At 40.8% G+C, this 18,685-nt stretch overlaps 1 protein-coding gene across 1 annotated transcript in view; it reads right to left on the bottom strand.

Annotated features, from left to right (window-relative positions):
• Nucleotides 1–1,274: 1,274 nt before the first annotated feature.
• The window catches only part of LOC117775323 (serine/threonine-protein kinase 32C-like), an 86,391-nt gene continuing 68,980 nt past the window's right edge, over nucleotides 1,275–18,685 (bottom strand). Inside the window, exons 5-12 of the mRNA XM_034608370.1 lie at nucleotides 15,270–15,307; nucleotides 14,232–14,321; nucleotides 12,443–12,546; nucleotides 12,200–12,316; nucleotides 8,866–8,991; nucleotides 8,173–8,301; nucleotides 5,292–5,359; nucleotides 1,275–3,212 (exon numbers count right to left, since the gene is read on the bottom strand). Of these exons, the coding sequence (XP_034464261.1) occupies nucleotides 3,011–3,212; nucleotides 5,292–5,359; nucleotides 8,173–8,301; nucleotides 8,866–8,991; nucleotides 12,200–12,316; nucleotides 12,443–12,546; nucleotides 14,232–14,321; nucleotides 15,270–15,307 (874 nt within the window). The 3' untranslated portion in view covers nucleotides 1,275–3,010. The remainder of the gene's footprint in view (nucleotides 3,213–5,291; nucleotides 5,360–8,172; nucleotides 8,302–8,865; nucleotides 8,992–12,199; nucleotides 12,317–12,442; nucleotides 12,547–14,231; nucleotides 14,322–15,269; nucleotides 15,308–18,685) is intronic.

The following is an 18,685-nucleotide window of genomic DNA, read 5'->3' as shown; positions in this document are numbered from 1 at the left end:
TCTTTTAGTAGAAGTAAACTGCCTCCGCCAGTGGTGCTTTGCTAACATAGCGTAGCGGTCTGCCAACTACTACCAGTGTTGGGCAAGTAAGACAATGTATCTATTATGAATCAAATAGTACACTTCACAAAACTGGGGAAAAAAAGAGGAATACAACTGAATGTTGGTTCACCAGTGGCTAACGATAGCAAGCAGCTAACATACCACCTGTCATTAGTAAAATGAAATGTTGCTGCTGATTATCTATTTTGTGATATATTTTCAACTAAAGTATTTTTATTTTACCTTTAAAAAAAACTAGAAATAAACTGAACTGAACTAGACTTTGAAGAATTAATGGGACGACGATTGAAAGTTTAAATATAGCCACTGAGTCACTGAATTGTAAAGTTCACTAATTTCCCATTTACCTACACTTACAGAAATGTTACAACACAAAGTTCTTCATCATGTGCTTTGGACATTTAATCCATGTTAAACCTACTCGACAGGGAGTCTTCTTGTAGTAGAGTTAAACTGCGTCCGCACATGGTGTAACGTAACATAGCGGTCTGTCAACTGACCCCTGGGACTGATAGAAATCCTCCTCCTCAAATTACCGTATTGACAACTAACAAGCCACGGCAGTGCTACAGTGTTACCCTACACTATGAAATGATTGTTTACATCATCCATCTCTGTTTTTTGGGGGATCTTTGGCCATTACTTTACTGGCCAGCCCTCGTCTTTAACACAGAGTGAAAATGACACCAGACATGAAGGCCGTTGAAAGGATTCATAACTGTGGTTTTTAAAACAGGATAAGGTTTCTCATGCAGCCAGGTTAGCAGGAACACCATGTAAATGTAGCCTCCTGGTGCCTTCTGCTGCCTCGTCGTCCCTCGAGATTCTCCTCAACAGCTAGAAGTGCTCGCTGCAAAATTCACTCTCTCCACCTACCAATTCACTTTAGCTCCAAACTGAACACACTTCTTCTAACTCTGAAATATGTTCACGCATTTAAACATATAAATTTATTTTGTTGGTTTAATTAAAAGGATCTGGTGTAACTGCGACTATTTTTTCCAACCAATCAGAACCTCTGCGCAGCATGTCTGAAAATGTACCGGTCCTGGCCGTAGTCCTGGCCAAACATAGTATGTGAATACATTTTAGTTGATAATTTAGATATTAATTATACACACACGATACAACATGCTAATTTTGGGCCCTGTTAACTGTTTTTGTTTTACTTTGAACAAAGCCATGGGTCCTATTTACCCCTGTTTCCAGTCTGTGTGTTAAACTCGGCTAAACTAAGCCAGGATAAGATAAGAAAGGCAAATTACCTCTCAGCTCTACACTACTTAGTGGTAGCATCGATATTCCCATTTCATCCTTTTCAAAAAAAGCGAATAGACATACTTCCCAAAACTATAACTTTGAGGTCACCCCCTTACCTGAAATATATACTTTATACACAATATGATTGTATAAATGATAGTATTTTTTTCACTTGCAGAAGGAACGCTGACTTTATGTTGTACTGGGAAAAAGAGACATACATTCACACACTTTAAGTTCCTTAGAAATGGTTATGCAAATGGTAGAAAAGCTTTGGCATATTTTGCCTACAAGTTGTGCCTGCACACTTGGAAAGAGGAGCAGAATGAAGCATAAGAAGCTTCACGCAGCTCTTCCTTTAGTTTATACGTCGAGTTCGAAGTCCCACATAAAACTGTGGTGAGTTTAATAACCTACACTTTATGCTATTTACACGGTTTTTATTTTATTAGGCCTTAGGGTTTTAAGGTGGACTTTTGCTACATGTTCCCAGCTGTTCAGACTGAGATCAATGGTGCCACCTTAAATGTAACACTATCATGATGACAGTAATAGCATATCTCATCTATACAATTTGAAGTACCAACAGGACACAGCTACACATTTAAGTACAGCCCCAAAATAAACTCTAGTTGGAGATGATCTTTATACTAACCAAGCACTTAAAGAGATGATGGTGTCTAGTGAAGCAAATAGAGCGTTCTAATTGATTATTAAAGGATGTGACTGTAGCTTGTTTATATTTGTTCCCCACAGCAGAGTTTCTGAATGCTCTCTGAATAAGAGCACGAGCTAAAATACTACATCTTGGGAACCGTAGCAGTGACAAGTGAAACCTTTCATCTTGATTGCTGCAATAATTTCCCATAAATTCCCGTGCGCAGTCATCCTAAAAAAGCTCAGAGAAACAAGTTGGTTAACGCTTAAGGAGGAAAATGAAACAAGCATGGCTACACTGTTATTAACAAATACTGATTATCATCAACAGGCACCACTTTAAACAGGTTTACAACATGAAACCAGCCACACTGTCTCGCTCGACTGAAAACAGCCATTAACACTTACAGTGTCTCATAAAGGTGTTACAATAGAAGGAAGGCGCTCCAGGAGAAAAATGATTTTTCTGAATTAGGGCACACATTACATGAAAAGGGCAGAGGGAAGAAGACACAGGCAATAACATAAACTTGAGTGCCTGCGTGTGCTGAATAATTCAGTCGTCCCCATCAGATTTTGAACAGGAAGTCTGAGGGGGGGAGACGTCTCCGCCGAAACCACCAATCCCACTAAAACCCAGCACCGCTATTGCTCGGGATGTCATCATGCTCGTGGGGCTCTCTGCTCCTGAACAACACCTCCCTGTAAGTGATACCTTATTTGTCATGCTATACTGTAACATTGCATAGAAGTTAGAGCTTACTCTAGGGTGGGCGGATACAGAAGGTGGGGACTCTCTGGGACTCTGCTTCATTCATGCCTTACCGGAAGGATGCTACAGAAAAAAAATAAAGATAAGAGAAATGGTGGGAGCCACTTTAGGTCCTGCTGTGCTTCAAGTTGCCCTGCTGTGCGTTCCCTCCACCCCTAGCTACAATAGAGGAGAGAGGTGAGAACGTATCTACTGGTATGGCACAAACACTGCAGCGGCCAGAGAGACCTGCAATCGTCACTGTGAGGCGATGTGGTGCTAGCAGCTGCCGGGGGAGGAGCACACCGAGCCGCACATGCTCAGCTTGGAGGAGGACTCGGGCTCCGGCTCAGGACCGGGATCAGGTTCTGGCTCAGGTGCGTCATCGTCGGTGGCCCCGGCTTCGGCCTCCCTCTCCCCATCTCCACTGGCATCATCGGCCCCGGCCTCTGACTGGCCCTCGTCCTGACGCCTTTTCAACCTGAGTCCGGAGAGAGGGGGGAAAGAGAGATAAAAACATACATGTAATGTTACAACATGTGCATGAGGGTTAGTTAAACAGTTATACACCTTACATAATGCCTCTTAAGTTATTTTTTATGTTTTCTTAATTTTTCAGAAATATAGTATGTAAGTAAGTAGTTAAATCCACCATACACACACAGAAACAAGCAGCTAGTAGTTGAATGTAAAGAAAGGCCTTGAGCTTATTGTAGAGTGCTCTTCTCTGCTCTGTACAACTCCAGATGAGTACGGCCTCCATTATAAATGGAAGTAGCAATTAATTAGAGCAATAGGATATAATAAGACTTTTCCCACACAGAAGGATTTCAGTAATGTTGCAGTGGCAGGACCTGGTCAATAATAAATGAGGCAATAATTCAGAGCAGCGCTGAACCGATATTCCTCCTCTCACACTGCAGATACACACATGTTCTCTGATATATGGACCTCTCGCTCTTTATTTAGGATGTGCTGTGTATATTTGGCTTCACAGCAAGGAGGTTCTGGGTTTGAACTTAACTGCCAAACAGGATCTCTCCGTGTTTGCATGCTCTCCTCATGCCTGCGTGCTGCTTTGGCTTCCTCCCCCAAAACATGCATCTTAGGTTAATTGGAGACTCAGAATAGTGTGTAGGTGTGAATGTGAGTGTGAATGGTTGTTTGTCTCTACATGTTGACCCTGTGATACGCTGCTGACCTTTCCAGGGTGTAAACCGCCTCTCGCCCAATGTCAGCTGGAATTAGCTCCCGTTCCCCCTGTGGCCCTTATTAGATAAGTGGTATAGATGATGCATAGCTGGATGATTTATAAACCAATGTCATGTCATTAAAGAGGCCTGTCATATAGTGTAGAGTAATATACAATGCTCTCCTCTAAGCTGACTTTCTATACCAGTAACTTAATTAAAAATGTTATGGTTTTGACTTATAATGGTCATAAATTAGTATTTTCTGCACCTCTCTTCACAAACTGCAGCTGATATAAGTTCCTAACTTTCCTCACCCAGCGTTAGTGTTCCCTCTGCTATTTTATGCAGCAGTGACACTTCAGGCTATGTTCAGTGTTAGCTCCACTTTAATCCACGCTTTAAGGAACAGTCATGGTTCAAGTGCAGGTGACAGTGAGGCAAATGTTTCCTTTTTATTCAATAAAAGGGTTAGGGTTCCTTTTTAACTTTCTACCTTTTTTGTGTAGATTTGATCATCATTTACATATTATAATATGATTTACATGTATTTAAAAGTTATTATATTATTGTACCTGGCAAGATAACTGCAGGAGTAATAGTCAAGAAACACAGTTGGTCAGACATCTGCATGGGCTAATGGTAAATAACAGGTCAACAGTAAACATCCACCTCTGACTTCAACTTTGACCCAATGTTCTTATCTTAGTATTGTGTTTGGTACTTATCATTGTTGGTTCTAAAAGGAGCTGCATATATTTGTTTAAGTGCAAATTAAGCAGAGTAATTGTGTTATTTTCCCCTTTGCATTTGGTCTAAAAGGTGTAATGGACATTTTGTCATTTGTGGATGTGATGTTGCATGAGCAGACGTGTATGTGGAAGACTGACCAGATTGTTTATCTAAAAGGGCAACTTTAGGTTTACGATTATTGGTCAGAGACTTTTACTTTATGGCCTCTTGAAGCCTTAACTTTATGGTGTCTCTTTGCAAATGGCTGGGGTCTCACATCTGGGGTCTCACTCCAGGGCTCTTCCACAGAGACATGAAGGCAGGATAGCTCCCACCCTGATAAGACATCAGGAGAGTAAGAAATACATTTACATACCCAATGGGAGGGGGCTGTGGGTTATAAGAACACAACTCTCATCTCTGTTCTTTGCTCATCTGTACATGTCTGCAGATGTTGGATTAAACTTACAGGAAGACAAGTGTTTGACTTTGTGCTTGATTCACAGAAATTGCCACCACAAAGGATAATAATTCCCTGGCTGTGTTGCCTTGATACTGTTAAATGTCTGAAGAGGAAAGTCTGCATTTAGCCCACGTTATATCTGGCCTGCTGCTCTTCTGCTCTGCGGCTCTCTTACCTCTCCCGGTTGAAGATCATGAACTCTTGCTGCACCACGTCAAGGCACTCCTGTAAGTAGTCATTCTCCTGCAGGCAGTCAAAACAACAGGCATCATCATCATCGCCACCATCATCTTCTTCCACATCAACATCAACCTCATCATCATCATCGTCATCCCCACCATCATCTTCTTCCACATCAACCTCATCATCGTCGTCCAAAACTACAAATAAAACTCCATCAGTCAACTGTGTAACCTCTGCGGCCTCTGAAAATGTCTTTTTACTCATTCCTTGTTTTCCCTTCCTTCATTGCTCTTTTTAAACAAGTCATGAATTGTTTGTGAGCCCTCCTCAAATTGGATGTTTGGCCCGAGACAAAAATAGAAGCTCATATTTCCAAAAGCACTTGAGGCCATGACAACAGCACTGAAGGCTTCATAATTTAATAATCTGGGTAATAACGCAGTATGAGCGCGCACACACACACACACGCACGCGCACGCACGCACGCGCACGCACACACAAAGTTTCATAACCCTGCTATTGTTAGAGGTACACACTCCTTGCACACGCTGATCCATACAGATAACACTCACGCACACACACACACCACTGATGTTAATACCACTGATGTCATGATGACTGTCAGATGGGAACAGGCTGTTTCTCATGAATACGGAGGGGATATCTCCTGTCTGTGGTAAATAATTTCTCAATCACACATAACAAATGCAGGAGAGACAAAGGGACACAAATCCTGTGTGTGCACAATAACTCTGCTCTCAGCACACACAGGGGATATGAAAACAAGAACAAGATATATCATATGTGACGACTTGTCTTTGATTTAATTAGTGATTTTTCAAGGCTGAAACTAAGCATTATTTCCGTAGCATTTTCTGTCAGACGAAGAGTCCAAAGCACACGAGTTATCACTGCGAGTCTAAGAACCAGACTATGTTTGCTGCAACATAAAAAAGTTACGAAATATGTTTGTTGCTGAGAATCAGGTCAGAAGATTGAAACCACTCTATTACATTTTAAAGTAAACCGGTCCAGTGCCTGGTCTGTGGTGCTGATGGTTGCAGTTTTCCTTCTGAAACTGTGACCTGCAGTAATTGAGCCGTGGCAAGTAAAGACCAACTGCTGCACTCAGTCCACAGAACCCTGAAGCTGCCCCATCGCTGCTGCACAAACATCTGTTCACCTTTTTGTTCAAAGTTCAAGTGAAGCTCCACTCAGTGCGCAGAACCCTGAACTGGAGAATCAGTTGTTGTTGTTGCTGTCATCGTGAATGTGGCTATTATTGTGTTGAACAACTTCTCTTACATTGATGAGTCCAAACCGCCACTGCTACAGAGCACTGGCTGCCTGATCATTCAAGGTTTATTCATATTGGACATGTCGCTTGTCCAAATCGCACAAAATCAACACTACATGCAAAGTGTGAAGCCGATAAGATAAACAGTTCTTGAGATATGTGAGCCACAGACAGACAGAGATTTCTGGAAATAGGAGATAGATATGAAGCTGGACTCTGCAGGTGGTTAGCTTAGCAATCAATAGCTTTCAGCCTTAAAATGTGGAAACAGTAAACATGGTTTTGTCCAAATGAAAAAACAAGTCAACTACCAACACCATCAAAGTTCATTCATCATCACATTACATCAGCTGCTGTCTGTGGCTACATATTTACTGTACAGACATTAGAATGGCATCAATCCTCTCATTTTATTCTCAGCAAAAAAAGGGAATAAGCAACGTTTCCCAAAAGTTTGAACTATTCCTTTAATTTCATAATATGATGCTTCACCTTGTTCTGTGGCCTGTTCAGGATGGAGTTTATTTTTATTTTTATTTCAAAGGATCACAAATAATCAGGGTACCTCTAAGATAGCTCACATGAACAGGAAGTCTCTCTTCATGCCCACTACCAAAGTATTACTCACTCTCAGCTGAGATAATTCAATATAGCGGAGAAAAAGCAGATGCTGGGAATTGGCCCACCGCCAATCTAAAAATATGCAGTTTTGACGAGAAGTGACAGAGCGGAGACCGGGGTAAACCTGAGTTGCATTGTTATCTCCACTAGGCCATATCTCTGAGGAATCCTTCTATGCAGCAGGTAATGGTTTGCTGAGACACATGTGCATGTGCCCTCCACATATTAATTTACTTTTTAGAAGCTAGATGTTGAAAATGATGAACTAATCTGATCTGCACAAGGAGACCAATGATTAAATAAACAGAGACACAGCAAACCAAGGCATGGCATAAAGGCAAATAACCCTTTCACATGTGAGCAAAGCTAAACATAGCCCTTTCTATTGTCAAAGGGAGTAAAGGGCTTTTAACAGATGCAGCGACATCTCGAATTCTGCCTTCATCCTCACAGTTGCTAAAACCTCCTTCTCAACCCAACATAATGCTTTTACATCTGAGGTTATGAGATATTTTAGTATTTTATCTATTGTATCTAAGGCTAATATACGACAGATGGTGCAGGTAAGTAGCTAAACTAACGAATGAAAGCGTGTCTTTTGGAAGAATCATTGAAAGACACACACGGAGCATGTGTACACAAAGCACTTTCCTTTGTTTTTTGTAAAAATACATATTCTTTGAATTTTTGATGGCTGATCAGACAAAGCAGGTAATTTGTCGACCCTCCTGGGCTCTGTGGGGACATGTTACAAATTGTAGTGGGTGTTTTCCCACCATTCTCTCACATTTATATAAAAAATTATGAATTAAAAACAAGTCATGTGCATATTCATCATTGAAGATACTATTAATAAGTTAAAGCCACTTTTTCCAAATTGGTAAATAGATGCACTTTAAAGTTCCTGGCTAGGTCTGACTCTGGGGGATTTACAAGACTGTGCCATGTCACTCACAGACTGTGAATCCTTGCTGTTGTCTCGAGACCGGTTCTTGGCCAGCCTCTTCTTCTTCTTGTGAAGGGGACGCGACTCCAGGATCATCTCCTCCAGTTCAAAGGTGGGGTCGCAGTGGAGGCGACCTTTCTGTAGACGGGAGATGCATGAGATAATTATCAGATAATTAGAAACACAAACACACACGCACACATGCACAAAGGATCATAAATCAGCCGCAGAGCCACAGAGTACACAAACGCAAAGTTCACACTTAAGTCAATGTACTGAATAACACATTAATACACTTGCATGCACACACAAATGTTCAGTGAGTGCATGTGCACACACACTATAGTGAGAAACCATAGAGAAGCCATGTTCAATTTCCTTTGCATTATTTAGTTGTTACACATCCTCATTACGTTCAGCAAACACGAGGAAGTGCCTAAGTGTGCTTGTGTTAAATGTGCATGTACACAGTGTGTGTCTGTGTGTGTGTGAGAGTGGGGAGCTTTGTTGCGATAGTTAAGGGTAGTATAGGGGGCTCGGAATGGCGAGTCCCCCACCAATACAGTAAGACAAAGATTGTATATATATATGTAAGATGTGTGTGTGTGTGTGTGTGTGTGTGTGTGTGTGTGTGTGTGTGTGTCTGTGTTTGTGTGTGTGTGTGTGTGTGTACAAGTGGATATGAGATCTCTTCAAACTAACATTAGGGACAAATCCGGCCTCCATCTTCTTCTCATACACGGCGTCCCAGTTAACGTCAGCGAGGTAGGGAGATGTCTGCATGTCGGACACACGGGAGAAACGATGCTCTGGGTTCACTGTCAGTAGCTAGAAGCAAAGGACACACACACACACACACACACAGCAATGTCACCTACATCATGTCACCTCCCCAGTAGCTATATCACCTTCACAACTTCTCTCCTCAGTCACAGCCAGACTCTTCTCACTGGGAGGTGAAATAAACTCGAATGGGAGTGTAAAATAAAAATCCATTTGTTGGTTTCTTTCCTTTTAGCTGTGCAGTCTCGAATACAAAGTGTCTGGGCTATTTCAAATAGGAAGGAGCTGAAAACGTTCTTTTAAATGTGTACTCCTTCCTGGCTTCCCTGAAGGTCTTTCGCCATAAAAATGTTAATGTTTGATATCAAATATTTTCATTTATATATGAGTTCAGAGTTATTGATTGTTTTTTAGAATGAAGATAGATAGGTCTTGACATTAAAAGGAATGAATGGGCTGTATTTATACAACACCTTTCTAGTCATATCGACCAATCAAAGTGTTTTACAGTAAACATCTTTTTTACCCATTTATCACACACCATTTACACACTGCCAGCACAGTTCAGTGTCATGCCTATTGAAGCGGCATGCAGACTGGAGGAGCTGGAGATTGAATCACCAACCTTCTGGTTAGTGGGCGGCCCGCTCTACCTCCCGCGTCACAGATGCAATTATGAGTTTATGTTGTTTTGCTGTTTTTGTTAAGCATCAAGAAAACTATGGAGCCCCAAAGTAACAGAGTATGATCCAGCCAGCTAACTACGCTGTCAGTAGCTAGCTGACTAACATGGATGAGGCAGGATTTATGAGTATTACTGCAGGCAGCCACCAGGTGGTGATTGAGACGCTTTGGCTTCACTTTTGAGGAGCAGTCATGCCATCCATCTTTATATTCAGTCCACGGGCTGGCCAGCTTGGCATCAAAATAAGGAGACTGTAGTTTTAGCAGTAGAAAGACTGTTGCTTTACACAGAGTTGTTTGTCTTTCTCAGAGGAACATTAACTAGCTGCTGCGGTTAATAGTCTCTTTACTTTAAATTCAAGCCCATTACCTTTCCGTGCTAGTTAGCCTGTTAGGGAGGCAGCATCTGCAGCGTTAGGCTAAATAAATGTGAGATTAGTCACAGTACTGTGTCTGCCTATGGTGTTTATTTACAGCTGCAAAAGCATGTGGAGCAAATGAAGCAGAAACGATGGTTCATTTCCATGTGTGAGCCCTGTCAGTGAGGCCGCGTGCGCACATGCACACTGGAAACACCTCACCTAAGTGACATGCAGTGGATTTTAATGTCATGGATTCTGCCTGTGCTTTTCCTGCCAGAGGAGCAGTCACAGTGTCGGCTGTGAAGAAAGCCATCAGTCTGACACTGTTGCTGCTCCAGCTGATGGGAGACGTGGCCACATTCATGAGCCCGCTCCGTAAAATTGGTCAGCAGTTGTCGGGCACGCTTGCATGTGATTGGCTGAAAGCTCTCACTAAAAACTGAAATAAAATGTCACATTACTTATAAGTGAAATTATTATCAAATTGAAATAAAAAACCTTTGTAAAGACTTGTTTCTATTCTTAAATATATTTTAGGATGAAGTTCAGTTTTCACTATTTATTTACTATAGATTTGTTTTAAATAAATGGTTCTTTATTTTACTTCATAAAATAAACTGCATAATAGACCAGAAAGAAAAGTGATACATTCCAAGCCCCTACTGGTAAACCAACCAACAGGGGGCACTGTTCATCAATCATCTCATCAGGCTTGGAACAAAATTGTTGCACTGATCAAGTCAGATGAATGCCACACACAAGTGGAGCCCCCTAATCCTGGGATGAAAGAAAAGCCAGTGCTGATACAGTGGTATTTTTAATGGAATAGCATCTGTTTGGTTCTGCACCTCAGGGTAAACACTGGAAATGAAAATAGGATGTGGGTTTTGTTGTCGCGCTAATTCTCTTCCTGTGCTTTTATTCCTTCCTTGGGTCACAGGCTGATTCGGTTTTCTCCTGCAGGGCGGGTAAGGTCTGTCTGGGTGGAGTCCAGACGTTGGTAATCGATCAGCAGCAGAGCGGAAGAGACCCACGCTCCGTCCAGAACACTCAGACACAGAGCACATGCACGCACTCATGCTCACATGTACACTCTGCCAAACAGAAAAATATCCTTTTCAAACAAGCCACGTGTTCTCTTACCCACTCCATAATCTTAAAATGACTAAAGAAAAAGAGCCAAATAATTTGTTCCACCACAGTGTCACTTGATAACATTTTGATACAAACTAGAAGAATGTAGACGGTAATTAAGCCTGATTCGAGAAAGTGTTGCGCAGATTTATTTCAATTTTACGTAAATGGAATTATCTCATCCAACTGGCACATTCTCATGTGTAAGTAAAGAACATTTTGAGCCTCAATATGAGGTCAAATTACTTGTTTTGACACACACACACACACACACACACACACACACACACACACACACACCTATCTCCTCTCACCCACTTGCTCTGTTTTAGTGCTTCCATCCCTCAGATTCCCATCTGTCGTTTTTCTTCTCCTTTGCCCAGAGGGTCTCGGCTCATCCTCCCCCCTCCAGCTCCAGTCCCCCCCCAGTACCTGCATCCTCTGTTCCTGTGGCTTCAGTATGTACCCCGATACCACCCCTATATCCCTGCCCTCCTTCCCTCCTGCTCCTCTTGCTAGGGAAAACCATCTGCGTTCAGGCTGTGGGGTCAGCGTTAGTTTAGGTTGATTTCCCTTTATCAGAAATGTCGCTTTAATCTTTAATTAATGATATATATACAGTTGCTCTGTTTATTGAGTAAGTAATAAAGTTCTAATTTCTGCTCAACTCATTTTCTTTGGTATTTTGAGGTAAATAAGTCTGGTTTCACCACAGAATGGACAACATGAACATTTTATGAAAATAAACTAGAAATGTATAACTAATGAATAAATAACATAAAAGTTGGACAACTGCCCACTGCTCCACAAATCAAGCAGAAGCTGGAGGAAAAACATTTAGCAAAGCAGGATCTTCATCAAACTTCTTCCAAAATCATATAATTATGCGCAAGAAAAAAGAGAGACTCAGCATGTCCAATTATTTTCATAAATCTCAGCAGCTTTCCATTATCTAAGTAACATTTATATTAGTGATATAAAACACCAAAATCCCCCACCTCTACCACTGCTCCAATTTCATGGTAATGGAGACAGAGCTTAAAGTAAATGACGTCCCACTGAGTCCAGCTCACCTTCCTCAAGAGGGAAACCAGGTCCTTGGGCCAGGTCGGGCTGTACTGCACGCTGACTGTGCTGAAGAGCTGAATCAGCGACTCCACTGAGTTACTGGCATGTATCTCATAGGGCCTCTGGGATGGAAACAGGGTGAGACAAAGAGGGAAAGTAGGAAAATCAAGAAAAAGAGGGTTGGATGAGCTAGCTCAGCTTCTGCAATCTTTTGCAACATGAAATATCAAATTGCCGTCATTTCTCACCCATCCACGCAACAATTCGAAGATTGTCACCCCCAGTGACCACCAGTCGACTTCAATGGCGTAGCCCGACCCTCCACTTACAAAGGACTGGAAGATCTCTGGGGCTGAAAGCACAGGCAGAGAATCTCTTGGGTAGCAGAAAAGGCTTTTGGACACTTGATCAAAAAGCACATGTTCTTTTGACAAACAGGGGGATTCCGGGTAATCTGTGACATGTTTTGCAATTTGGATTTCTGCGACTAATTCCGATATCTGTTTCACACATGGAGATATCATACTCAGAGGAGACATGACACAGCTTTTAGTGGTCTTTGTGCCAAAATACAACATTTGATAATCTGGGACAGGTCACTTTGTAATCTGGGACACTTGTATTAGTCTTTAAAAAGGCCGAAATCACCTTGCTTTATGCATGACAAGCTCAATATTACCAATTATTTAAAAGCATTCTGAAAAAATGACTAAGAAAATGTATATTATTCATAGAAATGTCATTAGTTCATATTGACTTACAAAGTCCTATTTCTTCATAAAGAACCTTATCTTAAATAAAGAAATTATAATATATATTTAAAACATTCTATTAAAGGTGTATCACATTTTAAACAATCAATTAAAATTCAATCAGCAGCAAGGAATAATAATAACAGATTATTCACTCAATAATTCACCATTCTCTTGGGGCTACTCAGGGAACAAACAGTCCTAACACGTGAGAGACCATCATCATCATCATCTATCAGCCCATTGTCTTCTCCACATGTTTGGTGAAACCAGTGGCTGCAGATCCCAGGACAGACTCTTCTGTGCTTTTGACAATATGCTACATCCCTTTAGTGTATCATTGTTTTACTTCAGGAAGTCCCTAAATGCATATTTCCCCATTTAGAGAATTTAAATGACTGTCCCAGATTACCCAAAGCCTGCTGTCCCACATTATCAACTGTATTTAATAAAGTGGGCCAGCTTTAAAAAAAAAAAGTCAACACATTAAACACATTTTCAACAACTCAACATATAACAATTAGGAACATTGTCTTATTTATGAAAGATTTATATCCTTAACATTAATCTTGTCAGAATCTTAGGTCATTAACTGTGTCATGCAATTCCAAAGAGGGGCTTCTGATTGGCACTTGCCCCACCCCTTTCTGTGACATCACCCCCATGAAGTTATGTGATTTCAGGCACATGATGTCCATGCAAAAGTCCTGTTGACTCGATTTAGTTAGAACAGAAAATAAACAGACTGGAGCTTAGGTGTCCCACATTACCCAATGTCCCAGATTACCCAGATTCACCCTATCACCAGAAGCTGCTCATCTTCTCTTCAGCAAACACCAGACAAGACAGGACAGTCTGTTTGTCTCAGCTTCCCACGAATAAACAAAGGATCTGTAAATTCTAACACTTAATTCACACAAGTGACGACAAGTGTGCAAGTAATCTAGTCGAGCACCCTCCAGCAGCAGTATCTAATTTTGAACACAATGTATTTACTGTAAGCTTGTCACATACCTACAATACATTTGCCTCATCTTAGTATGGCTAATATTTGCATAACAATTTCAAAAATATTTTATGCAAGTCAAATAAATTTCGACAAAATTCAGAGACCATATCTTTTTCAATCCAACACTGCACAATTTTCCTGTGCATGGAATACAATAACCTTCTTCTTGTCCTAACCCCTAACCTTAACCCTAACCCTAGAAACAAATGAGACCTCCATGATGACACTAGACATAGTTGATGAGATGGTTGTGGTGCAACGGTTAATCAAAGTTACCCATGTAGGGCTTGGTCCCAGCTAAGGCCGTGGCTCTCTCTTCATTCTTTATTATTGTTGCAATGTTGAAGTCCGTCAAGTGAACATGACCTGAGAAGACGCAAGCACAAAAAAAACGCCATCAAAACAAAGTCCATCTGAACTTGATAATTTTGTCATGACTGTCTCTAATCACATGAAGAGGAAACATGTCGATGTGCAATGTAAGTCCTGACATTTCAGTAAACTGGATTAATGTGTCCTCATGGTTTTGTGTAGCAGATAAACATCCCTGACTCCTCTGACCTCGTTCCTGCTGTGATTCATTAGTAGCCTGCAGGGTCATTACTGTTTGTCTTACTTGTCAGGATGGACTCAACCTCACTGCTCTCTGTATACTGTGAATTTTGTTTTGGCATTGTACACTATGAAGAGCATATAACAGCTTAAATTGAGGATGCGCCGGACACAAAGATGCAATCTACGTAGAACCTTATTTAATCTGTTTATCTCACTGAGCCCAGCATCTGTTTTGCACAAAAATCTGATTACAGCAGAGGAAATAAGAAAACATGAAGACACACAGCAAGTCAATAATAAGCACATTCAAACATCATCAGTAACAAAACAATGACCTTTAAGTCCTTTGTAATTCTCTCTACATATATGGTGCAATGTACTTTTCAAAGACATTTTCAAAGAAATTATTTGTATCATCTGCATATAAATTTATATTTTAGGATGTCAATAATGATGGGCCAAGCACAGAACCTTGAGGTACGCCCATAGTTATGAAACAAGTGGTCGATGTCATGTGAGACCATCAGCACAGATCGCAAGGATTAGATCAGACAAATATGACTGATTGAATATATATGAAATTACTGATAATGAATGTATATGAAATATAAAAAAGGTTCTGACAGAGAGATAGATATGTCCATTAACTCTTCCTATCCAGATAGGCACACACACACACACACACACACACACACACACACACACACACACACACACACACACACACACACACACAAAGTTAACAGTTTACATCCTTACCTTGCTCATCCAGCAGGATATTGTCTGGCTTGACATCTCTGAAAAAGACAAACACAGACATGCACAGGCATCACAAAAAAATCCCCTTAATAGCCCTGAAAAGAGTATTTGTTTTATACAGTAAATAGGCACAGCAGGTTAACCAAAAATTTGAGTTTAACATTGAAATAGTTTAGGTTTTGTAAATTAAGAAATTTAAACTTCAAAAGCTGTTTATCTGCCTGAGATCAGACTTGGCTGACGACATAAGTTAACAACCCCACAACTGTCATTAAACTTTGATTAAGATTTATTTTGTCTTGGTGTCGAGATGAGTGACACAATATTTTATTTAACGGAGCCCTGCTCACGTCAAACCAGTGAGAGGAGCCTTAACCAAACAGCGCAGACAGAAATCTCTAAACATGAAATAAACAAAAATGCTGTAAGTCGAACATTGGGTTCATGCAGGTGCCTACAGGTCAAAGCAATTTGACGCTGGAAAACTGTAATCAGGGTTTTTAAAGCATGAAACCAGTAAAATCTTATATTTTCATAGTGTACTTAGCTGTTATTGTAAGTTTCACTTATTCAATGTGTTCAAATACCAAAATTTACAGTATTTCTGTAATTCTTAGTGAAGTCAAACACAATGACTCAAGCCATTATAGTTTGTGGGAAAGACAGGGATATGATATGGATGTGAAAGTCAGTAGGAGGTGTTTGTAGACTGATGCATGTGTGAATAACATGTTGGAGCAACATGTTGTTGGTCCAATGTGTGTGTGTGTGTGTGTGTGTGTGTGTGTGTGTGTGTGTGTGTGTGTGTGTGTGTGTGTGTGAGAGGGATAGAGGGGGAGAAAATACAAATTCCCTATATTTCAAGCGTTGCCTGAGCACATGAGAACATAACCATCACCAATCCCCCTGGAGGCTCTATCTTTGTCTGCACACACTTTTTACACTGGGCATCAATGCTACACTTACTCAGGTACACACTCACACCCGTGCACACACATCTCGACATTTCCCAGCCCTTCCAAGCCCTCCACAGGCAATTAACGGAGTGCACACAGCTTATTTAATTATGCCGCACGTCACACTGGTGTGGAGAATACACAGAGTCCGCAGAGAGAATCGGCACACCCCATAGACACACGTGTTCGCTGCCGGCCCTCAACGCCAAGCTGATGCTAGTATCGTCTGCCAAAACTCTTGCAGGGAAGGGATGGAGGTGGCGGTGGCGGGGAAGACAGATCCAGCAGCACAGGGCTGGAGGGAAATACATACATGTTCACAGGAGGAATCCTGATTGAACTGCCAGCTACAGCGCCATTCTGTTTGAAGTACAAAATTCACTTAACGTTTAATTCATTTTGGAGCGAGCACGGAAACACTAATCCAACATGAAACAGCATGTAAGGTGAATTCTTATTTTGTAAAGGAAGAAACCTCCTGTGTGAGGTGATCTCACAAGTAAAGCTTTTAACATGTTAAGTGTAGAAGAGATGAGAAGAGATGAGAAGAGAAGAGATGACGAGAAGACACGAAGAGAAGACACGAAGAGAAGAGGAGAGAAGAGAAGAGAAGAAGAGGGACTCCACTTTACTCTTCTCGTAGGACTAATTTTACCTCCTTGGGCATGGTGGCAGCTGACTGTTGCTAGGAGACCAGAGACCCTTCTTCCTTCAGTTGGTGCAACAAAATAATTGTATAGTATTCTCCTGCCAAAAAACTTACGGGGTGGAACTAAATTGTAGAGAAGGGGACGGCCATGGATACCCAGGGATTACATGACACAACTGTATCAAAGGCTGAACAGTTGATGTCAAGGAGTGGATGAAAAAACACTAAAAAGGCTCAGACACAGTTATGATCCGTCACGTTTTTCTAAATGTACGTTATGAACATATTTGAAAAAGAAAAGAGAGACAATAGCAACCTGTTGTGTGGCAAAACAAGGGTAAGTCATTTGTTGAACCTGTTAAATACTATACTGTAGCCTATATTATAGCAAATGAGAATTATTATATACATGAATCTTTATGCAGCACACAAACACTTATATGGATAAACATTTGTTCTATACTAATGCTAGAATCTTGCTTTTAGTTAAACGAACAGTGTATCATTTTGGAACTTGCACAATAATGTTAATAACAAGAACAATACCATTAATCATCAGTGAGTCTTGATGTCTCAGCATCAACCTGTGGTTGCTAGGCAACCACAATAGGCTCTGAATACACTGCTCCAAAATTGTGAAGAAGTAGTTGTTAGACAATCACTTGTCATTTTTACATCTGCCTTTTTGTTTTAGCTCTGAACAGAGCACGGCTAACTGTTTCTTCCTGTTTTCAGTCTGTATGCTAGGCTAAGTTAACCATCTCCTGGACCCAGCTTTATGTTGAACACACACATGAAGAAGATCAATTTTGTCCTTTAACAAGCTTAACAAAAAAGCATATGTGTTTATTTCCCCAAATGTCTGACTAGTTATTCAATGTTTGAAAGCTAAGCTTATTTATGTAGACCTGATTTATTCAGTACTTTTGTATCTCATGCAGGTAAATCAGAAAATACAGGAATGTATTTCTGTTCAGACGCGCAAGTTGGCAGAGCGACAAACACTCTCTCTCTCTCTCTCTCTCTCTCTCTCTCTCTCTCTCTCTCTCTCTCTCTGTCTCTGTGTGTCTCTGTGTGTCTCTGTGTCTCTGTTGTTTGAGGGATGAGATGTAGCCCAAAGGAGGTTTTGAACAAGGTTCAAACTGTTTTTTAGCCATCTGGGGCACTAAATCTGCAGTCTGCAGGGATCCGGCTCTTTCACTTAGTGGACTGCACAGACACTTACTGCTGCACTCAGCATATTTGGACAAAAAGCCAGTACACCATGGTTGGAGATGATGGATGGAAACAATTACTGGAACACACATGAGGGCTATGTTTAGATATGTAAAGTAGCATAAATAAAAGCCTTAAGTAAGGCGATAACTTCAGCCTACAACAAGACCAAAGGAGAAACTAAATTCATACAAAAAGACAATTTGCTAGCTTTTGCTTATTTTTTAGATCTTATAAAATATTAATGCAGCATAATTAATAAAGTTAAGATTTCAAAATAGCAGATGACAAAATCATTCTTTCCAATACAGTGGCCATGATTTTATGGATAGAGAAGTAAGCAAAATGCAGAGGGTACAGTTTACAGTCCTGTTTGCATCCCTCTGGAAGAATAAGATTTGTCGACAGGACATGATAAAGGTGGCAATAAAAAGTTAAAAAAAGATATCTTCATAGATAGACACATAAATCATGACTACAGCCGTAAGAACTGCATATAAAGCAAAGTTAGAAAGACATTGTGACTTTGTGGTTCTGATAAAACCAGTGTGCTCGCACAAAGATTACAAAGTTTCCCCCCCTCTGGAAAAGAGAGG

Source organism: Hippoglossus hippoglossus, chromosome 15, assembly GCF_009819705.1.
Source record: "Hippoglossus hippoglossus isolate fHipHip1 chromosome 15, fHipHip1.pri, whole genome shotgun sequence".
NCBI classification, from domain to species: Eukaryota; Metazoa; Chordata; class Actinopteri; order Pleuronectiformes; family Pleuronectidae; genus Hippoglossus; species Hippoglossus hippoglossus.
The sequence above is the reverse complement of the archived record's forward strand: the minus strand, read 5'-3'. Positions and strand labels throughout refer to the sequence as shown.